The sequence below is a fragment of the Cupressus sempervirens genome, chromosome 4, assembly GCF_028749045.1.
Source record: "Cupressus sempervirens isolate cs-2001-9-10 chromosome 4, ASM2874904v1, whole genome shotgun sequence".
Classification (NCBI taxonomy): Eukaryota; Viridiplantae; Streptophyta; class Pinopsida; order Cupressales; family Cupressaceae; genus Cupressus; species Cupressus sempervirens.
The window spans coordinates 390,451,236-390,477,291 of record NC_143121.1 but is presented as its reverse complement, the minus strand read 5'-3'; the positions used below and the strand labels follow the sequence as shown (position 1 = coordinate 390,477,291).

At 38.3% G+C, this 26,056-nt stretch overlaps 1 protein-coding gene across 1 annotated transcript in view; it reads left to right on the top strand.

Annotated features, from left to right (window-relative positions):
* LOC149561689 (TRAM, LAG1 and CLN8 (TLC) lipid-sensing domain containing protein) overlaps window positions 1–22,585 on the top strand; it is a 54,736-nt gene extending 32,151 nt beyond the window's left edge. The window contains exon 3 of the mRNA XM_089825237.1: window positions 21,957–22,585. Coding sequence (XP_089681363.1) covers window positions 21,957–22,250 — 294 coding nt within the window. The 3' untranslated portion in view covers window positions 22,251–22,585. The remainder of the gene's footprint in view (window positions 1–21,956) is intronic.
* Window positions 22,586–26,056: the final 3,471 nt, after the last annotated feature.

Here is a 26,056-nt window from a genome sequence, read left to right as displayed (position 1 = left end):
AAAACATGAAGAAATTAGTATTTTAATACAGACCACTGTTCAATAATTTTCACTTTTCTCACATATCCTGTTGTTTCAGAACCTCAAACCAGGTTCATTTGAAAGCTAGTTCGATCCTCTAAACGTCCATGGTGGTTTCAGACCTTTACCAGTCCGTACAAATCCGTACCAAGGCTGGAAACAACAAAAACAACGTGCAAAAATCAGTATTTTTCAATAGTTCACATGCACCACTGATCCAAAAAATTTCAAAACAATCCAAAAAATTCCATTGTCATCTCATTCAACCATATTTGGCGCAAATACACGTGTCTCATGGCTTTTCATGATCTTGTAAAGCCAAAAAACTCTTAGTCTTCCATTGTTGCCAAAAAATGCATAGTTGCAAAAGTGCAACATTTTCAATATGCAAGCAATATTAAACTAATATGCATTCCTATTTGTGTGACCCCTCTAAGACATTTCAGTGGCCCTAATAATGAACTAAATGAACTAACAACATGCTGATAGGTCACTTTGACCATTTGAACATGATGGTTTATAGGTGTACCAAATCATGTCAATGCCTTGCAAAATAGGCCTTTATTACAACTAAATGAAATCAAAAGACTTGAACACGTGAAATAATCTATCCTAATATGCATGATGGAGTTATTTTCATATGAAAGTGAAATGCAAAGAAGGGTTCTTCATTTAGGTGCCCCTGCACCAATAATATTGGGCAGAAATATCATGTAAGTCGAGATCAGCAATCTTGATAAGGGGTTGGATCCTGTCCCTTAGTTGAGATTCTAATCTTGGCTGTTGGGAGCTTAAAGTCATCCAACTTTTCTATGTAATGCCCCTTGGTAAAGGCGATATGTAATCCTTCTATCCCCAATGGCTATCATGTTTTATTCATGGGTGGAATTTGAGGTGTTTTTAGGATTATGAATCCTGACTGGGGGGCAGATTCGACCCCTTAGTTGGGATAAACTCATTGCTATTTACTTGAATTCAAATTGTTGGTTACCCTCATTTCGTTTCTTCAAACCTCATTCTTTGTTATCTGAAATTCATCGATCATAATCTCCATTTGAGGCATTTTAGAAGCCATTTTATTCTGAATTTTTATCTGATTTTTATCAAGGTTTAATTCTTGTTGATCAAACTTCACCACCGTTTCTGCCTTAGACTTCATTTTCTCCAATTTTGAGTGATTGGGAGCTTGGATTTCCTGTCAAACATCACTATATTTAGGGCAGAAATATTTTGAGTGATTGGGAGCTTGGATTTCCTGTCAAACATCACTATATTTAGGGCAGAAATTTGATAGGAGTCAGGATTTTCATCAAGTGTTCAGCAGAAATTTGACATGTCATGAATCCCAAGGAGGTCAAATTCCTCCCCACCATTGGATTGTCTTTATTTTAAAAATTCACATGTATCTTGGGCTCAATTTAGACTCCTAGCTCCATTACTCTACTTTTTCTTGGTCCGATTTTATGATGGATTTGAAGTTCGTAAAACTCATTGTTGTTGGTTTAGACTCATCCTCAATTGCATCATTTCACATTCTAGGCTATGGATTTGATCTATACCTCCCTTTTCTCATGAACTTGCTTTTTGTAGGGGGCGGGGGGCAATTTGATGTATGTTGGGATTATGAATCTTGACAAGTGGTTATAATCCATCCCTTAGTCAGAATTTTCTTCCTTTTACTTCAGTAGAGATCAAAGGGTGGTCAAGGTTTTGAATCTTGAGATCAAGTCGGAATCCAACCTGTTCTCACGATTATTTTATTTTTGCAAGTAGACTTTCGTCATTTTGTTGCTCTTCCCTTGTTCTTGTATCATTTCACACTTGAAAAGCACCTTTTAATCTCTTGGAAACCATCTAGACTTGGGCAGAATTTTTGGGGTTTGTCGAGATCATCAATCCTGAAACACGGTCGATTTCTAACCTAGCGTTGAGGTTTTCAATCTTTGCAAGTTAATTTCCAATTCTTCAATTCGGTTTTCTTTAGCTTGGAGGGCAAAATGATTTATATGAAATATAATGTTTAAGTATATTTCCTTTCTTATACTGTAAGTTATATCTTGTATAAATACTATTAGGATGTTTGAGATAGGTTTTAGCTTCATAGAAGCTAAAATAAAGATTTTGGGTTTTGGGAGTTTTCCAAAAAAAATCCAGACAACCAAATTTCAGGTTTTAGCACACCTCCGTTAGTGTTATCTCCCACAACTTTATTTTAACTTTCTAAGATGAAATTGGAACTGGAATAGGAATTTTTAAAAGGTTCTAATTCATTCCATCACAAATCTGTTGGTTTCATCTTCATATCCTTGACTAGCTTAGCCTAACTCTCCCTCACATCCTTGATTGACTTGACTATCTAGTGAGCCAAAGTTGCCCAAACTCATCACTTTGACTTGGAGACTTGAAAATTGCTACCAAGACCACCTAAGACAACTATTCTTAATACTAAAGCAAAAAGAGGGGGTCCCCATTTGCAATGGGATGATGGTGTAAAAACCTTGCAACAATCTCCAGAAGAGCAATGATTCCAAAAGCCTAATGACTAGATACAAAATTTTGTCATGGAGCAAATTGATATGAATACAAAGGATGTCATTCACTAATATATCTACTGCCAATAATCAGACACGGGTCCTATTGACCAAAAAACACTATAAATGACCTAACCAAATCATACAAGAAGCAATCAGAAGGTGCGAAAATACGAAGAACTCGAGTTGATAACAGGAGGATCTCCGCCATTTATTGTATGAGGCATATCTTCCAAGTCTGAATCTTGCTCCTCAGGAGGTTGAATGTGAAGATCAAGGAGGCACACAAAACTAGTAATTGTTTCATTCAAACTATTGAATATGATACCAACCCTTTTTCTACCTTTGAATATTTGCCTCACTGATTATCTCAATCAAATTGAACATTTTTGAAACTACATATAAAAACAACTTTAGTTACATTACATGATTTGCCAATGCCCCACATATAAGTCCACTCAACTACAACTTCTTGCTAGAAAACAAGACTTTTCTTAGTGATATAGAAAGAATAGATGAAACAAATTGACTTAATTTGACTCATTATTCATTAACCATATCTACAAAAATCTAAAACCATCAATTTTATTTTGCTTCTAAACTCAATCACACTAGTTAGATGACTCTAAAGTTAGGTTACTGGCTTCAAACCTTGCCACCCAAATTCGGTCCAGGTTTGTGCGGGTTTGGATTTGCATCCAGGTTCGTTGCGGGTTTGGATTCACATCCAGGTTTGCTGCGGGTCCAAACAGCGTGGACTCGGGCGGAGCCACAGTCCGGAATCAAGACCCTGCCCGGACCCGTCGCGAACCCCGGACGACCCATGATGAGCCTAGGAGGGCCCACGATAGTAGGGTCCAAAAAGTGGAAAAAAACAACTTAAAATAATGTTTTTAAAAATATTTTTTGTGTAACCCTAAAAGGAGCATAATAAAAAACATTTCACTCCTCTAATCTCTCATTTGCTCTCATTTTGGTGTGTCTACTTTGCAAGTTTGAAGAGAAGGTTGTAGAGATTGTTTGTGGAGTTTCAAATCCTTCCAATAATTAGTGTTGAGTGTTCCAGGTATACATTTGATGCTTCTATTTGCTTCTTTGATAGTTTGTTATAAGTTTTTGTATTGTTCTAAATTTTATCAAGATTTTGTATAAGGTTTAAAATATGTTTTTGTTTTAATTTTTGTTATAAGTTGCAAGAATTAGTAGTCATAGCTCAATGGATGGGGAGGGATCCCAAAAATTTTAAATTGATAAAAGTTCTCCTCAGTCGAAGTATACAACAAGAATTGAACAATGTGCTTGAAGGCGCCGGGGGGGGGGTTATATGGAAATGCAATTTTTGCGAAACTCAATGTAGAAGCTCCTATTACCGAGTTAAACATCATTTAATAGGCCTTGGGTGTAAAGGGATCACCATGTGTGAGGGCTCAACAGGAGATAAGAAGGGGTTACCGGCTGCTTTTTGTGTTAAAGGAACAACAAGATGCTGATAGGTTAGTGTCAAGGGGGAAACAAGAAAAATCAAAGCACAAACCACCAACTCCACACTCTCAAACAACCGCTAGACATCATCCCTTCTACGGATGAAGAACTAGAAACGCCCCAAACCAAAACCCGTAAGAGAGGCCCATTAGATAGTGCATTTCAAAATGAATTGAGAGAAATTTGTAAGTTCCAATTTTCCTAACTCTTAATTTCCTTATATTTTTTAAATCAAAACAACCAATCTACATAATCACATTCATGGGACTAATTGTTATAACAAATTAATTGATTTTTATATGAAATGCCTTGACTAGCAATTGAAGATTTACTTCCTTCATTTAATTACAATTAAGAAAAATAATTTACACGTGCGAGTGAACATTAACTAACTGAAACATTTAACTAGCACTTCATATAAGTGAAAGAAGTAAATGTCATTGCATACATACATACAGACATACATATAGCTGAACTTGAAATGAAAACATGAAAAGAAATGCAAATACCCACTAAGATCAAATCATATCAGGGTAAGAATGTAGACCTGTTCTAACTTGTGCAAGTCTTGGCATTGGTGGAGAGGGGAAGCATTGTTAGAGGCTTAACCTCCCAACCATGGACCTAGTGTATCCCCACTCATTCTCAACTGAGAATGACCCTACCCTACACATGAGTACACCATCTCGTCTTGCCACCTGAGCATCCTCGTGTCAGAGTGTCAACTACATAGCCGGCTAGACCATGGAACACTCCTAACACCCTATCCGTGCGACTACGAGTTATCCCAACCTCTAATGATAATAGAAGCATCATTTTCCACTAAACCTACCCTAGCGAGGGATTTGAATGGACATTGTGTGCTCAATCACCCACCGATCGACTTGACAAACAAGATATTTCTCAACTTCCCTCCATGAGTTGACTCGGTTCATAGTTACAAATTTTTAGTTTACCTTTCCTTTTCTAAATTTATTATTGATACAATCTTCTAATTTCTAAGGTCGTTCCCATAGTCCATTATTCATAGACTACACCATTATTCTTGGCTATGCTCAATCGTCCTTGATGATCCTTGGTGTAACTGTTCATCCTTCATGCTACTTGTAGGATGATATAAAGTAATAAGTTCCTTGCCTTACAAGGATTTCACAAATGAAGTATAAGAGTAAACCATGGTTTTCAAGAGAATTCAAGCATTACATTGCAAGGGGTACGTCTCCTTGTCTCAGAGACATGAATTTTAATGCCTCTATACAAGGGTGTACAGTTGGCTCAGTTTTTCCTCTTTATTTCAGTATGTGAGCCTCGTTTGATTTGAAATGTCAAGCTATAACATACTGCAAGACACGGTTCTGTGCAAGGCTAGTGTGATCATTCTCATCCACTCATTCAAAGCCGATATAAATTATTAGGTCGATTGGATCTCAGAACAATAAAATATTCAAACACAATGATTTGTTATCGACTAGGCAACGATTTTCAAGAAATATATATATATCTACCTTGTCAACAATCGTAAGTCTCATACGCTTGGAAACCATACTAGTTAAAGTTCAAGGTTCGAAAAGGAATAACGTGAACATCTCCAGAATAAAACTTTATAGAATTGCAATGCAATACAATGTTTATTTTGTGGCTTCAAGCTGCGAGCTTCAATGTCGAGATTTACTGGCCGCTGTTGGCGCCACTAGTGAGATGAATTTTACTGATATGAACTATGGCAAAAGGAAGTGTAGATTGCAAGTGCGATTTGAGAGCAAGAACTATAATGGAATGGAAAAAATTGCAAACATGAATGGAGAGAAAGCCCCCCGAGTGGTTGCAATTTTCCACTATATAGAATAGTGTTCGGTTACACAAGTCTTGAATTCGATCAAGAAGGAGTTACGTGCATGAAAGATATGCAAGGTGGCGAGTATGAGCTTGAATTTCTTGATAATATATAAATAGCAAAGGTGGCTGAAATATCAAAAGAAGATAAGAGGCCGCTTGAATATGAGATAATTTAATTTCTTTGCAAATGGTCTACTCCCAACTATTATAGATAATACTCATATTATCTATGTATATTTATAGGTGTTTGCTTATACACTTATATACATATTCATTACGTTGAAGTATAAGTACACATGTATGTACATACGCATTTAAAGTATACATATGCACATGTGTGTTACTTCTAGGTACATGTATATGTGTGTGTGTGTATATATACATACAATGAAACATGTATAAATATACCTAGGCACCATGGGTATTATTTATAACATGTCACATGGTACAAAATTCCCAAGTTATATGTTAAAGGTAATAATTTTGTTCCTCTTTTATTTGTTTATGTGAAATATAAATATGAATGAACATTTGGTGACGTAGTTAGCTCATGGTGGACACTTGGTATTGTCTACTTTGTCCCAGTGTGCTTTCCATTCACCATGGTGATTTAGATTCACACTTGTTTAACTCGGTGGTAGGTTGGTGCACTCGTGCCATATTCCCTTTGCCAATGTCCCCCCCCAACTTGTCACGCACCTGCAAGAAGAAATAACATGGTGGAAGCATATTTCCACATCATTCAAATGAAATTCAGCTATCATAACTAACAACCCTATTAACTAACCATTTCCATTTCATGTAAATAGCATAACGACTAACTATTATCTACAATTCCACATGAAACGTAACGGATAACCAATATTTCCATTCATACAAAATCAAGGACGAGTAACAAATTTAACCAACCATTTAGGATTAGCTTGAAATATCAACAACTAACTAGAATTTTCAAAATCAATAAAATAGGGGATGTGACAAAATTGCTGTTGTAAAGGTTGGGCGTTGCCTCTTTGTGAATGGTCTTCCATTCAATATAGTGAGATTGCCTTATTGGAGAGAGATGGTGGAAGCAATAAATGAAGCACCTCATCGTTACTAAGGTCCTGGATATGAAAAGGTGAGAACCACCTTATTACACAGTGAGAGAAAGAATGTATACACCCTTCTCAAACCAATAAGAGATCCTTGGATCCAAATGGGGGTGACTATTGTCTCTGATGGATGGAACTATTGCAAAAACCACCCATTAATAAATGCGATAGTTGTCTCCCCCAAGGGGGCAATATATTTGAAGGCGGTTGATTGTGGAGGGGAGGTAAAGGATGCATATTTTATTGCTTGTATTCCCATTAAATCCATAGAGTTTGTGGGAGTCATAATGTTGTTCAAGTAGTAACAATCAATGCTAAAGTTTGTAGGACTACAGGTGCTTTGATAGAAGTACGATATAATCATATCTTTTGGACACCATGCACTGTGCACTGCTTGAATTTGGTAATGATAGCAATTGGCACCCAAATTGAATGGGTGAAAAAAGTTATGAGGAGGGTGAGGAGATCCAAATGTCTATGACAAACCACCATATGTCACAAGCAATTTTCAGAACTTCTCCTGCTTGGAATTATTGAAGGTAAATTTTAAACTTTATTTAGTTTCATTTATCATTTTGTGTCATAGTTTACATAATTGAATAAAATGTCTTTTTGTGTTGTTTACATATTTGAAATATGTTATTAACTTACAGTTATAATGGTAATAGGTTGCTGAAACTTGGTTTGCTTCACACACATCATCCTTAGACGACTTGTGAGGGTCAAAGATGCATTGTCTCAGATGGTTATTTGCAACCAATGGAGTGTATGGAAGTAATCGAATACAAGAAGGGCTCAAAAGGTAAAGGCAATAATCATAGATGATGATCGGTGGAGTCGGGTAAATTTTGTATTAGAATTCACCAATCCCATCATGTTTATGCTTTAGATTTCCGACATCGATGAGCCTTGTTTGGGGGACATCTATGACGCCATGAACTCCATGTTAGAGAGAGTGAAAATGGTAAGTATAGATTTTTATAGAATACTTTATCCTTGTTTATTAAGAGACTTTGATTTTTTATTTTATTTCATACTACATCAAGATAACTTACATGAGCATCATTTGACATCCCAGGCCATTCATAGGAGAGCGTAGGATCCCAAGGACACCTTGTACAAAAAGGTGGAGTCAATTTTTCTTCCTCGTTGGAACAAGATGACTATACCTTCACACCTCCTGGCATATGCACTTTCTCCTAGGTATCATAGCGGTGAGATACTTGCTAATTCCTGGTAGAATGCCACCATACAAAGATCCTGAGGTTGCTAGTATGTATAAGAAGGTATTGAGTCATCTCTTTTGTGATCCTGAGGTGACATCAAATGTTAGGAGAGAATTTGCAGAATTTGTCTCAAGAAAAAATGCAGACCCTGATGCAATCAATGACCAAAGTAGAATGGATGCCATTGGATGGTGGTACCTACATGGGCAAGATTATATGTACCTCCAACCTCTTGTCATTAAGATCCTATCACAAGTTTTTATTTTTTTGCCCTTTTTTAAGGGCAATTAACTTGTAGAATGAACACTCTTGAATTCCTATTGTATTACAGTTTCTAATTCTTTAAAATTTTGTTGGTTGTCTCTCTAGGTTGCGAGTTCTTCTGTTGCTAAGCAGAATTGGAGTACATCCTCTTTTATCCACTCAATGAAGCATAACTGATTGGGTTCCAAGAAAGAGGAGGACTTGGTATATATTCACAACAACTTGCGCCTCCTGTCACGCGATGATCCAAAATACAAGAAGGGGCAAGAGTAGTTGTGGGATGTATTACCCAAGTTTGCTGACTTGGATATGACTCTCCAAGATCTAGCTAGAATTACCTTGTTACATGTTGATGAGGGGGATGACATAGCAGCATTTGGGGCTAGTGGAACCAATTTGGGTTCCAAGGATGAGGATCTAGATATAGTTGCAGCTGACGATTAAGCCATTGATCCCTCTTTTTTTTATGACCCTTTTGACCCTTGCAGGGCATTGATACTATGATTATTGATAAACTATTAAACAATTGTCATTATTATTTTCAATTTTATTTATCATTTTGTTTCAAACTTTATTATTTGGTGGACTAGTCTATGCTTTGAAATTTCATTTTGCAATTTAGTAATTCAATGTATGATTTTCTTACAATCATGAACATAGATTAATGAGCGAATATTTAATGTTCCTCTTTGACATTTCACATTGATCAGTGATCAAGCAACATATATTCATACTATGAAATGACTTAGTTATGCAATTATGCACATTTCTCTTATATATATATATATATATATATATATATATATTCACAAACACCCACAAACACAAATGAGAATTTTTTTGGACCCAAACCCATGAACCCGAACTCAAACCCGAATCCGTCCCTGAACCCAGACTGGCAACTTAGCTCTAAAGTGAAGGTATCCAAATATTTACTGCAAGGCATGTGAAACAGGCCAATATTCTGATCAGACCAGGATACAAAGCAACAATATAACAATCCCAGAGCATAGAACCAAGGATTGAACATTGCAAGGTTCCGAAATCCTGTGTGCGATAACTTGCACCTAGTGCTGTTCCATTGAAACTATATATATGAAGCAACAACATCAATAGTACATTCCCTTGTTTGCTATCAGCAGGACAAAATAAGGAGAGTTGCACGTTCTTGTTGTTGTTCTGGATGATCGATCCAGGACTTTTGGTTTTCAATTCAGAGTTTGTCTTCTGCTCCAACAAAAAGATTCAGTCACCCCCAATTCTCCACAGAATTATCAGAACTTTTCTGTCCTCCCTAGATCAATATAATTTATCTCTTTTTATTTTTCCTGTACAAATCTGCGGGATATTTGCTTAATATACTGTTGTAGGTTGCTGCTGATCAATTTGGCTTATATAGATCAAAGCCCAGTCTCCTCACCTACTTCTCATTCTGCTTATAAATTTACACTCTAATGAGGAAACAAATTAAACAATGTTATTTCCATTTTTTCCAGAAGACTTTTCAAGCTTTGAGTGTTCAGGTAGACCTGATTTTTATGTTATCACCACCATCCCTGAAGCCCTGTGAAACTGTAATTAATACATTAATCTTTGTAATGGGCTAATTGATTTATTTTATCTCGGACCCATTTTTATTTTGTTTTCGTAGTTTGTGTCGCCATTGGCTATCTTTGTACGCCCTCGGAAAGGTTGTCCTGATGGGTATTTAAGCACGACTTGTAGGGAGTTTGTAGGTATGCTTTGGATTATATTTCTCTGTATTGCGGATTCCTGTTGGAGTTCGGAATTGTTCACCATTTCGGAAGTGAAAGATCTTTCCTATTTGGCTCATGCGGTTTCGGTGGGATTCAACCCTCACCCTATTTCGTCGGTGCTCAACTCGGTCTGCATCTGGCAAAATTGGAGTGCTCTCATTATTTGCAAATACTTATCAACTTGTGAATGTTCTTTCATATTGGTGCGAGCATTGTTTGGTGTTCGAAATCTACATTGTTGTTTGCTATTAATTAATAATATCAGTTAATGGTTTATGGTGTACGGCCCTCTCCATCCTCCACTTGCAAATCACACTGTTACACAACCTACCCGTACAGAACTCATTCCAAATTTCCCTCCATCTACTGTACGACATTCCCCTTGTAGATGTATGGTCACCCACTATACACGTACGGCTTCACATAACGTCCGTATGGCCCTCCCTCCACTTGCATCTGTACGGCCTTTACTAATTTATTCTAGCATACTTTTCCCACCGTACGTCATCTTGGTTCCATCATATGGTTCTTGCCAACGTACGGCCTTCTTCACCGTACTGCCTCCCACATAGCCCGTACAGCCTTCTAAACACATTACAGTCCTCATCTTGCCACCGTACGGCCTCTGCATCTCTCTTCAGCCACCGTACGACACCTCCAGATTGTTTCCCTCATCCGTATGGACCTCCTACAAGAGCCTATTCGTATCCATTTTGGTAAATTAAGTCTGCAAGTCACTCCATTGCTGGCCAAGAACATTACAATGGTATCAGAGCGCTTCTTTTTTGCCAGCCTATGGATAGCGAATGAGAGTTTATAGCCAAAAAAGGACACATTCCGTTGGTTGAATGGCGGACGAACGAGAACCAACCGCTGTCGAACTTGTGGCTCTTCTGAGGGAATTTGCTAGGAATCAAGCATAGATCACTGATATGCAGCGACTCATGGAAGAAACTCTCAAGAAGTTGGCGGAGAACAAAATATCTGGAGAACAAAATGGTCACAGTGCGGACTTGGTGACGGGTAAATCACATCTTCAGCCAGCATGCTCTCGACCTTCCATGCCAACTTTCCCACCATGAACAGAGGCATATCACGGAGACACAACCAACTTTCGAAGAGATGAGAGAAGACTAGAAGAATGCAAACCTTGAAGAAGACATTTCCTACAAAGATTACGTAGATCTGAGAATGAGATATTTGGGAGGCGGAAACAGAGGAGGATACTTTAACGATGATCTCAGAAGAAAGTTGAGTAAGGTGAATTTGTCTCCATTTGATGGATCAAGTTCTATATTAGTGCAAGCGTGGGTGATGAATGTCGATACCTACTTCCAACTGAATCCTATGCCAGAAGAAGCAATCAAATTTGTCGTGTTGCACTTGGAGGGAGTTGCGCATGAATGGTGGCACCACGACACCATCACATTAGGGCATGATCAAATAAAGACATGCAGAATTCACGGAGAGATTGATAGAACGATTTGATAGGAAAGATCTTGAGCTCAATTTCAAAGATTTGGCGCAATTGAGGCAGACTGGATCGGTAGATCAGTTCATTGCGGAGTTTCAGAAACTCTCTGTTTTGGTCATAGACATTTTCGAAAGAAGGTAGGTCGTGCTCTTGATGGACGAACGGGCAGAACCGTTGAAAGGTTGGGTGAAGGGATCCAATCCGTCTACACTGTCGGAAGCAATCAGTAAGGCACAAAGTATGGCATCCTCGTCGACATCATCCTCATCCTCTCAAAGTTACTCACATCTGAAACTGCCAACTTTTCCAAGGGACAAACCTTCGCCCAAGAAGCTGTCGTTGGATGAAGCCACCCGATAGGAACTCCAAAGGAAGAAATTGTGTTTCAATTGCAAGGGGCCTTGGGAGCCTAGCCACTGATGCCTCGGGAAGGGGAAGATCCATTACATCGAGGTTGTGTTCGATGATGAGGATGAATACGAACAAGAAGAAATGCCGGTCGAAGATAACCAACCTAACATTGACACCAACATGGCTAGTTTAAACTGTATGTAAAGAATTGCCGCCTTGGTACAACACGGAGAATTCATTGCATTGGTTGGCAGTCCGAGATGCACAGTTTTCCATATACGGGGTACCCTTCAAGGACAAAGGGTTACTGTGATGTTGGATAGTGGAGCTACTTTGAATTTCATAAACTCATCCTTGGTAAAGCAAAGAAATCTCCCTACGGAAGCACACGCAGGCTTTCAGGTCAAGGTAGTCGGAGGGACTTTCCTGCCTTGCACACACCTTATTCCTCAACTAAGCATCACAATGGCAAATCACACGGTAACTGAGGACTTCTTCATAGTGGACCTGGCTGACATGGAAGTTATTCTTCGCATACAATGGATGGAGACCTTGGATGAATACACCCAGAGTTTCAAACGAATGGACTTCACTTTTGTGGTTGACGGAAAGAAGGTCGTCCTCTGAGGAATGGCGAATGAAGGTCCGAAGGAAGTTTTTGCGCATCGAATGGAGGCAATCTTTTGGCACGAGAACATTGTGTGGGCCATGCATTGTTTCATCTCGGCGAAACCTATAAAAGGGCAAAGAACACCTCCACAGGATGATAAGCTCCAAGATATTTTAAGTAGACATGAAAAGTTTTCATGGATATTCCTCCCAGCATACCACCGTACCGAGGGTTTGAACACTCTATCGAGTTGGAATCAAGGGCAAAGCCTGTCATAACCACACCATACCATCAGCCCAAGAAATTCAAAGATGAGATCGAAAGGACGATTTAGGAATTGTTAGAGAAAGGATGGATCCGTTGCAATTCCAGCCCATTTGCATCATCTGTAGTGTTGGTCAAAAAGGACGGGACGATGCGCATGTGTGTGGACTACCGCACGTTGAACAAGAAAATAATAAAGAATAGGTATCCCATCCCAAGGATAGATGAGTTGCTGGATGAACTGCATGGAGCGGTCTATTTTTCAAAAATAGATCTCCGTTCTGGATACCATCAGATCCGAATGAATGAAGATATAGAGAAAACGGCTTTCCACTGCCACTACGAACATTATAAGTTCCTGGTCATGCCGTTCAGATTGACCAACGCACCTACCAAATTTCAATCATGCATGAACCACATCTTCAACAAACAATTGTGTAAGTATCTATTGGTATTCTTTGATGATCTTATTTATAGCAGGACATGGAAGGAGCATCTAAAGCATTTGAATAAAGTTCTGAGTATCATGGAGGAACAATCCTTGTTCGCCAAGAAGTCCAAATGTGAGTTTGGTATGATAGAGATATTGTACTTGGGGGCATGTTGTCAGTAAATATGGGGTTCAAGTGCATCAGGAGAAGATTCAGGTTATCCTTGACTAGCGTACCCCAAAATCACTCACGAACTTGCGAGGATTCTTCGGACTGTGCAGTTACTACAGGAGGTTTGTTAAAGGATTCTCTCAGCTTAGTGCACCTTTAACGGATTTGACGAAGGAAGGGTCATTCCAGTGGAGCGAAGAGGCACAACTCACTTTTGATAAGCTAAAAAAGCCCATGAGCACTTGTCCCATACTTGCACTGCCTGATTTCACCCGACCGTTCATTTTGGAGTGCGACACGTCCGGGGAAGGCATTGGAGCGGTTCTGATGCAGGATAGACATCCCATCGCCTATGAGAGCAGGAAGCTTATACTAGCAGAACGACTGTTTTCCATCTACAACAAAGAAATGTTGGCCATCGTACATGCACTAACTAAGTTCCGATAGTATCTGGTAGGTGCCAAGTTCGTCGTCCGTACGGATCACAACAGTTTGAGATATTTTTTGGAGCAGCGGGACTTGAACAAACGACAACAAAAATGGGTAAGTAAAGTTCAGTCTTTTGATTTTGACATTGAATATGTAAAAGGGAAGAACAATGTTGTTGCAGATGCCTCGTCCAGAAAACCCACCATTTGCTCACTAGAGCAAATTTCATCTGATTGGAAGGCACAATTGTTAGTGGAATATTCCAAGAATACATTTGCCTGTGAAATAATGGATGGCCACACCCACGATGATCGGTACAGAGTGGTGGATGATATCATCTACTATAAAGACCGAATATACCTGGTGCCAGAATCCAAATTAAAGTAGATCTTGAAGGAAGTACACGACTCACCTCTGGCTAGACACCTCGCTTTCCTTAAAACTTACAGAAGTATTCGAGAGAGGTTTTCATGGAAGGGACTAAAAGGGGACGTGTTGCAGCATGCAAGAGAATGTACGGTCTGCCAACAGAACAAGTCTGAACACACTCTGCTTGCCGGGGTGCTACAGCCTTTGCCAATTCCCGAACATAAGTGGGAAAGTATATCAATGGACTTCATAACAGGTCTTCCCAAGGTGAACGGAAAAGATTGTATCTTCGTGGTGGTTGACAGATTGACGAAGTATGCACATTTTTTTGCCATTCCCTCGGACCTTCAGGCTGCACAAGTTGTCGATCTGTTTTTCAGAGAAGTCTTTTGTCTGCACGGGTTACCCCGAAACATTGTTAGTGATCGGGATGGACGATTCGTCAGTATCTTTTGGACAAAATTGTTTCGGATGGTAGGAACAAAATTATCACCAAGCACGAGTTACCACCTGCAGAAGGACGGTCAAATTGAGATTGTTAACAAGTGGCTTGAAGGGTACCTTCGGAACTACGTCTCAGCACAACAACGAGCGTGGGTAAAATGGATCCATTTGGGAGAGTATTGCTACAATACCACGTATCACATGTCTATTGGGATGGCGCCATTCAAAGCTCTCTACGGGCACGAACCCCTCTCCTTCATCGACATAGTTCTGGGTGACAGTCGCGCTCCAAGGGTGAGGGACTAGCTTCAGGAGGGGTAGGACATACTAAGGAGTTTGAAAGAAAACCTATAGCAGGCACAAAATCAACAAAAGATATACGCCGACAGACATCAGATATAGAGGAGTTTTGAAGTGGGGGATCTGGTCTATCTCAGGCTCCAGCCATATCGACAGCCTTCATTAAAGGGAACAGAGAAGGAGAAATTGAAGCCACGATTTTATGGTCCCTATCGCGTTGTCCGCCACATTGGTGAGTTAGCGTACGAACTGGAACTTCTAGATGGGAGCCGCATTCATAGTCCTCCATGTTTCGTGTCTGAAGAAAGCCATAAGGCAAAACGTCACAGTTGCTACCGACCTTTTGCCACTCAACGAAGAAGGAAAACTCATTCTGGAACCTGCTGAGATCCTTGAAGTACGTGAAAAGACCATACGAAACCGCACTGTGAAGGAATATTTGGTATGCTGGTGACACCTACCGCTGGACAACGTAACGTGGGAAGGCAAGCACATCCTACAACACCCGGCATTGCACTTGCTTGAGGACAAGCAAATTTTGGGATGGGAGGATTGTAATGTTCTCGTTATAAAACAAATAATAAATTAATCTTTGTAATGGGCCGATTGATTTATTTTATCTCGGACCCATTTTTTTTTTGTTTTCGTAGTTTGTGTCGCTGTCAGCTATCTTTGTACACCCTCGGAAAGGTTCTCCCGATGGGTATTTAAGCACGGTTTGTAGGGAATCTGTAGGTGTGCTTTGGATTATATTTCTTTGTACTACAGATTCCTGTTGGAGTTCAGAATTGTTCGTTAATTCGGAAGTGAAAGATCTCTATTTGGCTCGTGCGGTTTTGGTGGGATTCAATCCTCACCCTATTCCGTCAGTGCTCAACTCGGTCTGTATTTGGCAAAATTGGAGTGCTCTCATTATTTGCAAATACTTATCAACCTGTGAATGTTCTTTCATACTGGTACGGGCATTGTTTGGTGTTCGAAATCTACATTGTTGTTTGCTATTAATTAATAATATCAGTTAAAGGTTTATGGTGTACAACCCTCTCCATCCTCCACTTGCAAATCACACTGTTACACAACCTACCCGTACAGAACTCAGTCCAAATTTCCCTCCATCTACTGTATGGCATTCCCCTTGCAGACGTATGGTCACCCACTATACACGTACAGCTTCACATAATGTCCGTACGGCCCTCCCTCCACCTGCATCCGTACGGCCTTTACTAATTTATTCTGCCATACTGTTTCCACTGTATGACATCTTGGTTCCACTGTACGACTCTTGTCAACGTACGGCCTTCTTCACCGTACTGACTCCCACATATCCCGTACGGCCTTCTAAACACATTACAGTCCTCATCTTGCCACCGTACGGCCTCTGCATCTCTCTTCAGCCATGGTACAGCACCTCCAGATTGTTTCCCTCATCCGTATGGGCCTCTTGCAAGAGCTTATTCGTATCCATTTTGGTAAATCAAGTCTGCAAGTCACTCCATTGCTGGGCAAGAACATTACAGAAACCTCTTGCTCTCTGCGAGCGAATAGACTCATTTAAAAAGAGGTTCCTCAAAGCGTGGCACACATTCAACTGAACCTTCACATTTCCAATTGTCACACAAGAAATAAATGCTTTCACCACTCTTTCTGACAATAGTAAAATTATAGATGGTTTAATTTCTTTCTTTATCTCCAACCTAAATTCAGATGGTAGTGATCACAGGCTGAATAGACCGCCAAGAGAATCAACAGAACTCCCATCAAGAAACTTAACAAATCCTGCATGTTTACCCAATGCTCTCACAGCGAATACCAATGCTCGCACAGCATTCGCCTTGACCTTATCACCATCCTTTGAAAGTCAGAAATGAACATTCTGTCAACATGGATATAGGCAATGAATTGGTGGTTGAACATGTATCTGAATCCATGCTTTCTGTGTGATGTGGTCATGAATCACATATATTTGCCAATGCCCATGCTGTTGTGATTCTGACTAATACTTAAGCAACATGTGTATTAGATACAATGACACTCACAAGCTCTTCCAGTCTTGATTTACTCATAGATATCTCTGGAAAACTTCTTTTCACACCAACTGTCCAGCATGCAGTTGACCTGATAGAAGGTACCTCATCCTTTGACGGTGCACTTACAATGGAAGAAATGATGAAAGTTTGTTATCAGGAAGAGCAAAGAAGGCAGAAGATGTTGAGCCAGCAAAACATGATATAGCAGCTGCTCGAGCCATTGGAGTAACATTTATCAGGCCTGGACGTAGATGCTCTCCAGTTCTTTCCACTCACTGCTACCAGATCCTTTGCCAGAAGCATTATGGCACAGTTTATTATCTTTATATCTACTTGTGGATTGTGTTGCCAATGAACTAGCCGGTCTTGGCAGTACTAATGGTAAAGAGGAATTAAAGGATCCATCATCTAATGAGTTTTTCACAACTCTAAAGCCAGAGACAACATTATGCAATTCATCTAATACCTTTTTGGCACCAAAAGTGGTTTGTCATCCGTTGGTCTGGCATTTTGTTCAGATCTTCTTTTACAGAGCATAGATTATGTATAAGCAGAATTTACAAACTATGGGGATTCAATTATTTCCAAAACAGTTGACGAAATTCTTTTCCAACATGCAGGCATAATGGATGGATAATTGTGTTTTTTTTCTCTAAGGGCCTGGAATGCCTAAAAGTGGTGCTTGGATAGGCAGTTGATTGTGAAAATAAAAAGAGTTAGGAAAGCAAGATTTGATTGTCCGTTGTCCCTTATGTCAACTTTTCTGCACACAATGCTTATACTTGTTGGGATGGTGGTGTTTTACTCAGTGTTGCACCCAAGCAATTGACTGCAATGGCCGCAATGCTACTTTGATCCAATGATGATGCAAAGAGTTTATTTGCTCTCTTTCCCACAAAATCTATAATATTAGGAAGAAGATTGTCAGGCAGCTGAATAAATGGAGTAGCAGATATCAATAGTGGAAGTGTCTTAAAAGTCCCTATAAGCCTTGTACTATGACATTCATTTAGAACCGAGTGCAGAAAACCTGTATGAAACTGGAAAAAATATTGACCGAGTGAACTAGAAAGTGTTGCTAATGATCTTGTTTTTGTTGTTGCATTATACTCCGCTTCTTGAAGAAAAATAGGACCCTACAATATTACAGCTAGAGTAACAACGGCTGCCATCCATGTCTTCAAAATCAGGACAAAGAGAAAACATGTCATCAATGTTGCTTGAAATGCCTGACCCGAGGGTGCAGGACATCATGCGTGAGTATGTTCTTATTGTATCCCCAGGGATCTTAGGAAATTCTATGCGCAATCTCCCGATGATCTCCTCCAATTGCATCAACCATATGCCTATTTCTGCAAGCCTACTTGTGTTCCGATGCCAGAGGCTTGAAGCTGATAAAGTCATCTGGAATTGGCAGGCTTGAACAGGACATCTCCCATAAGGAGAACCTTGTAGCAAACAATTCGAAGATTTCAGATTGGATGATAATCCCATTCTTTATATTTTATGTTACTTTTAATGGTTTTGTTATCTAGTGCACCTGACAAAGTATTTGCCTCTCTGTTATAGTGTCCTATCTTGTAAACTTCAAAGTTCTTTAAGATTTCTGTAGCCAGCTGTAAAAAGTAACTAAGGTGCCAAGTGGGAGAGTAAGACTAAGGGCTCTAATAATGACCATCGACTCTACTTTGATGCATATATTCTTGATCCCACACTTAATAACCAGAGACAGTCCCATGATAAGGGCTGAGGCTTCTGCAATATCGTCGGTAGCATGTGGTATATACTTACAGGCAGATCTGATGACGCCACTGTCATATACTCTCGATACGGCACCAACTTCTGACACTCGTGGATTACCTTTAGAAGCGCCATTGAAAGTGAATTTTCTCTTGATGAAGGGCGGAGGAGACCAACTAATAATTGACCTGTTGACATTAATAGCTGGTGTGAGCCACGGGAGGGTGAAGGCTTAAAATAAGACCACATTCTTAAGAATGTAATCATCCCATGGAGAAAAAGATTTGTTTCTATGTGGGGTTATACAAAGAAAGTTCATTGCCATTTCCTAGATAGACTGTTTTATTTTGATTAAGATTTGATTCATCTCAGATTTTACCTCCTTATATTTACAACAGTTTAGTTTAAGCCAAATGTTCCACCCAATGATAATAAGATTGCATCTCTTGTGAAGTTATTGTTTTAAGGAATCTCTTATTGTTGTATGCTAAGGCTAGAAAATAAAAGGTTTCTAAATAATATTGTATGGTAAGGAAGATGTATATGCGTTATGAAGTGATCTTTAACTTTAGTTCCCAATTCAACCTTCAAAATGATCTCTATAAGTCTCCAATCCTGGGTTCTATTTAGTGGAGGAAACCATTCCATTTGTCATAGCAGAAGTTGCCTCCCCCCATCATTAACGGCCCATGATAAGTGAAGGAGAATGGCCCTTTCACAAGAAGATGTGGAATTTCAAAATGAAGAACCTTTATGCAGATCCCTTAAAGATTCTCTCTTTCCATGAGTCCAAATATTTGTGTCTTAAAAGTCTACACCATTTGGAGTTATAATGGTAGTAAATCGTTCAAACTATTTTGGCTCGTAGAGCTTTATTTTGAGACTTCAATTGGCGAATACCTGAACCACCACATTCCTTAGGGGTACAAACTTTATCGCAAGCAAGCAGAGCAATCCTACTCTTACCTGAAATATTATCTTTCCAGAGAATTTTAAATTTTGTCTTGTTTTGATTGTGGCATGCTGAGAACAGACATTAAATAGATAGGAATGGCACTTGAATTCAAAACAGATCATATCACAGTGATTTTTCCTGGTAATGATAGCTATGTAATCTTCTATGAGGATATTTTATTAGCAATGGATTCAATAATGCTTTTTCAAAAACTGCCATCAACCATGCCTCCAAAGAAAGGAATACCCCAGGACTTTAAGGGAGAGCCACATGTTGGAACTTCCAAAAACTTATTAGCCTCCTTTGAACCAGATTAGGAACATTTAAAAGGAACCAATTTGATTTTATGTTGTTGATCGACTGGCCTGATGCTTTTAAATAATCTGAGAGGACTTCCTTCATAATTATAGCTTCCTCCAAAGTCACCTCGCCCTTAAGTAGTGCGTCACCAACAAAACAACAATGGGTGAAGGAAAAGGGAACTGATGCAATCCAAAGGGTACATTCCTTTGCTGCATTAATGGATCTTCTCAGGCCTTCTCCCAGAAGAATGAACAGGAAGGGTGAGAGGGTGCCACCTTGCCAAGCCCCTTGTGTCGAGGAGAAGAATCTGCATGGAGGGTCATTTATTAAAACTGACAAATATAGCACTAGAAATGCAAGAGACGACCCATTTAAACCATCTATACGAGAAGCCAAATTTATTTAAAACCTTCATTAGAAAATTCCCAATTAACTTTATCATGTCTTGTGCATATCTATTTTTAGAATCATTGCGGAGATCCTCTCTTGATGAGTGGTAACTTCATGAGCCTAAATTGCACCCTCTGGAGTCTCCCTTCCTGGCACTAATCCCCCTTGCTCTTCTGAGATCACTATTGGAATTAATTTTGCCAATATTGGAGTGATAGCCTTGGATATAATTTTGTAAATGGTGTAATAAGGCAATAGGACAGAAATTAGTAAAAGAGGCAGGAGATCATTTCTTGGGAGTAACAGCAATATGGATGAAGTCTTTAAGGATACTTTTATTTCTTTTGGCATCTTCTAAAGCCAAATGCACATCTCTGCCTACAAAATCTCAACATCTTTGAAAGAACTGAGCAATATACCCATCTGGACCTGGGGCCTTGTTGGGGGACATTGAAAAGATTATAGTTTTACTTATTCTAAAGAAAATTATGTGCCAAGGTATTTATTCTGATTCTTAGAAATAAGAGTTGGGATGTTATCTAATGAATTTAAAGAAGAAACATCAGTTTGCATTGTGGAGGGGAGAGAATATCCTTGTAAAACTGTACTACTTCCCTTTTAATGTCCTTATAATTATGAATCTGAATTCCTCTGGATGAACATAATGGAGGTGATTTTGTTGGCCTGACTACTGATTGTGATTACCTTCTCCATTCTGTTTTTTATGTGCAACCTCACTGTTGCCTCAGCATTAAGACGATCCTTAAGATCATATGAACTAATTCTGCTGTTTGATTTGAAGGTGTGTAAAATGTGTTCTTATCATTATACCTAAAAACAGAATCTACTGATTTTTTAATTATATGTCATGCACAAACCTCCCATTACTAACAGGATTGACATTTGATGTTAATTGTCACTACTAGTTTGGAAACCAAGCAAATAAATCTCATTATTTCTTCTTTTTAAAAGTAAATATTGTATTCATATTGAATAAGTCACTACCAGTTTGGGAACCATGCAAATAAATCCCATTATTATTTCTTTTCTAAAGTAAATATTGTATTCATATTGAATAAATTGCAATTGATATCAAATGTTCATCCTGTTAGTAAAGGGAGGTTTGTACACGATATATTTCGAGAAAATGAGTAGATTCTGTTCTTAGGTGTAATGATAAGAATGCAGTTTACACACCTTCAATTCAAACAGGGGAATTAGTTTGTCTGATCTTAAGGAACATCTTAATCCTGAGGTGACTGAGTTTCTGCATAAAAAGCAGAATGGACAAGGTAATTGTACTCAATGAATTTAGGCTATTTTGAAGGTTGACAAGAGATCTTGATCATGTACTATGTTATTTTAATATTCTCTTTTTCATGTATATATATGGGTGAGCGCTTTCTTGGAGCATTAATCATAAATGCAGAATCAGATACTAGTTTGAAGTTCTACAATCTGATGCTTGCCAAATGTCTTGCTCGCAGCTTCATTCAATATTTTTGCATCTACGAAGAGTTCTCCGTATGGCAGGATTGAGAAAAGAGAATAGCCAAACAAGAAGAATAGAATGGGGGCTCCACTGGTTAGCTTTTATTGCATCTAGAACCTTGCTACACTGGTTTATTACTTACAAGCTTGTTAAAGATCGTTCAAAATTTCCTCCTGGAATAGAACTGCCCCTTGCTTTTTTGGGTATGGTTGGAATGAATATACTCAACGTTTTTCTGGGACTTGACCTTGTCAAAGCATGCCGGAAGGAACTCACTAAACCTTCATGATGATATTGTAACAACTTATGCCAGCTGGAGTATATGAGAAATAATTTTTATATATTTTTCCCTCTTAAAATTGCCACTCTTGTAAATTTGACTTCAAATGCTTTTTATATCCTTAAGCTAAATGTTGTTTTAATTTTAAGTCAGTTCCAGCTTTGTTGTAGCAGTAAATTCCAGCATTGTATTGTTCGTCACTGTGTGTACAAATGTAATGAGATAGAGGGTGGAAACATGTATATTTGATTGGAATTGTCCATGTATCGACAACCTCATATGATGAATTTTGTGAGGTCAGAGAAATAAGCTATTGAAAATGATATTGCCATGTGTGAAGTAAATCTGCTGTGTGAATTATCTTATTGTTGGGAGGAGTTTGTTACTCAGTAGCTACTAGTTTTTAAATTAGGTTTCGAAAGAAAATGAAGTAATTATTAATTAGCATGAAAACTCTCAAAATCTTCGAGGCAACACCATTTCTATAAAAGTTTGTATACAATCTAATAATGCTTTAATAAGATTTCTTCTGTCAAGAAACTTGTTGGTTCCTTGCATTTCCTGTTGCTCATATATTGCAGTAGTGGGATGAACTCAGCTAGGGCAACTGTGTTGGCATGATCAGTTTTAGGAGATGTTCCTTTTTGCCTACAAATATTCACATTCCAATCTTTCAGTCAGTTTGAATTTTACATACATTCATCCCTTCGATACTTTTAAACCCATCAGAGCTACAAGATTTTAAAGGCCTCGGATGAGCATCTGTGGATTTTGGTTTCTAAGCTTGAAAGTTCTGGCCAAGGGAAAGCGATTGTGCAGGTGGAGGATGACAATGACCTGGAGAATATCTCTGCTTGACTGTCTTTTGGTTTCTACTTCTTGTCTCTGTTCTGGTTGCTGTCTCTGTGCTGGTATTTTGTATCTGTGGGCCAGCCTGTTGGTCTTACCGTTTCTAGTTTTGTCTATGGGGGCTTCATTGCTATATATATATATATATATATATATATATATATATATATATATATATATATATTCTCCCCTTCAAAACTTGTTTTTCATGTAATCGAAAACTTTTAAACCCATCTTGGTCCTCGAGCTCTCAATTCATTGTTCAGTTATTGCCAACATCATTGGCCATGGACAATAAAGTACATTATTGTTGTTTTTGGCCTTGGACGAAAGCCATCATCATCCATGGATGGTAAAGTTGGTATTTATTGAGTTTAGACCTTACAATTAGATGCAATATATTCTACCTTAATCCTTAGGTCATTTCCTGATTAATGTTTAAATGATCTAATCCTTAACCATTTTTCAGGTGTGGTCAACATCATTGGCTATGGATCGCATACATTATTGTTGTCTTCTCCCTTGGTATGCAATATATTTTGCATCCATTTATTTCTTATTTGTATACTGAGATTGAGAAGACAAAAAACAAGGAATTTATGATTGATACGGTTGTTCCATTGAGTAGCCTTTGTGCAACGGTTCATTGCGTACAAGATTATTAAAGATGTTTAAATTTTCCTCTAGGAATAGAACTACCCCTTTGCATTTTTGGATATTGGTGAATTGTTTGCACCCTTAAGATATATTATGGGCCTGACCTTGTGAAAGCATGATGGATGGAACTAATTAGAGTGATGAGGATGTACCTACAACTTATGCCAATTGGAGCACATAAAATGCTCATTTATTCACTTATCTTAAAAACTGAAATATGTAAATTTAATTATATTTTTCCTTTCACGGAATGCCATTGGCTTTGAAAACTTGTGACAGCCCTTTTTTGGCATTTTTGGATATTGGTGAATTGTTTGCACCCTTAAGATATATTATGGGCCTGACCTTGTGAAAGCATGATGGATGGAACTAATTAGAGTGATGAGGATGTACCTACAAGTTATGCCAATTGGAGCACATAAAATACTCATTTATTCACTTGTCTAAAAAACTGAAATATGTAAATTTAATTATATTTTTCCTTTCACGGAATGCCATTGGCTCTGAAAAATTGTGACAGCCCTTTTGAAGTAACAAAAGCTATTTTGCATGTGAGCACTATGAAGTGCTCATAAATTCATCTACACAATAAGATAGAACATAAAGTGTGACAAAGGTATATATGGTAACAAAAGCTATTTTGCATGCGAGCCCTCTGAATTGCTCACAACTTTATCTACAAAATAAGATAGAACATAAAGTGTGAACAAGGGTATATGGTTGAAGTTGTATTTATATTTATCTTAAAATTGATGTTGTTTTCTTTTTAGAAGAGGTTGGAATGAAATAGGTTATTTACGATAATAAGAAAATGTGCAGAAGAAATTGATAAACAATATGCACCCTCTTTCATTGAGAGTCAAGAAGGGAGAGTCATTCTTGCTATAAGGTGGCCATTTTGTTTGCAAACAAAATGATGTTTTTGTCTTTAGTGGGAAGAGAAAACATTAGATCTCAAAATTCAAGAATTGGGAGTAAGTTGCGTATATGGAGAAATGAGAAGGAAGTCCAAGTGTTTGGACGATTATATAGTTGGGAGATGAATAAGGAGAAATCATGTAGACTACTAGGGGAAATAGATAATATTATTGACATAAAACTGATATTGGACCTTTGCATGAAGAACTGCAGGCTCAACAAAGTCTAGCCAAGGTTTAGTATATGCCTTCAACATTGAGACACATGCTGAGGGGGAAATAGAACGTTGCTCAGTTAAGCAATGTAAAATAATTGTTAGTGCCTACCTGGTGGTAGAGTATGAGCACACTCAGAAGAAATGAGTGAGTCTATAAAAAAACATACTACACAAGACACATGGAGTAGATTCATGGACTATAATCTATAGGAGCATTGGGTTGGGGAAGATACATAAGATGAGTTTGTTTAACGAGAGGGTCTTTAGACAATTTGTTGATAGATTGCATAAATGTACTAAGGGAAAATGGAGGTTGGTGAGTATGCCTCAAAGATTGATATTGTTATTGTTGCAAACACCACGAAGCATGAAGTTATTGATTTAAGGCTGTGTTTAGAATGGGTGTAGTGTTTCTTATTTCACGGGAGTTATCATGAAGTGGCATAGTATTTATTGGAGGTCTTGACTAGGAGTGTTACAAAAATAATCTAATCCGGTTATCAGATGAATAACATGGCTATCAAGAGTTTCAAGTTGGTGTTGCATCATTGATCTTAGTTGCTACAGGGAGGCACTCAACATGGGGAAGAACTTGTCAAGCCACAAGAAGTACAAGAACTTTCTCATGATACACTTGCATGTGTGGAGTTTTGAAAACCTGTTGGTGATCCTTGTGGATAGCCAATGATTCCAAGTAGCGAGCGAGCTACTTGTTACAAGAGATCAAGATCATAAATTTGTGTTCTAGAATTTAATTGAAAAATTAGAATCAGTGATGTAGCGACAATTGTTGATTGTTTCTTTAAAGAAACCACTATTAAAATGTTTGTAATAATTTTATGAGATAGGCGGGTGAATGTTATCTAAAAATTATCAACTTGGTGAAATAATATGTGCAATTGATTGATGTTTGTGCTTAAATTTCCCTTTAATAAGTTTGGAATTAATATCATTATTTTAAACTATAATTTGGGTAAGAAAGATGCATTTAATTTCTTGTGGGTATTTTTTCAGCAAGTATGACAACTTATTATAGTGGTATCAAAGCTCTAAGAAGCTCTTGTAGACTGGGGTTGTTATGCGCCCATCAACCCACTATGACTACCTCCATAGGAAAAAATCAATTCCAACTTAGACCAACAAACAAAAGTTGAACGATCTAATTTTCATATAG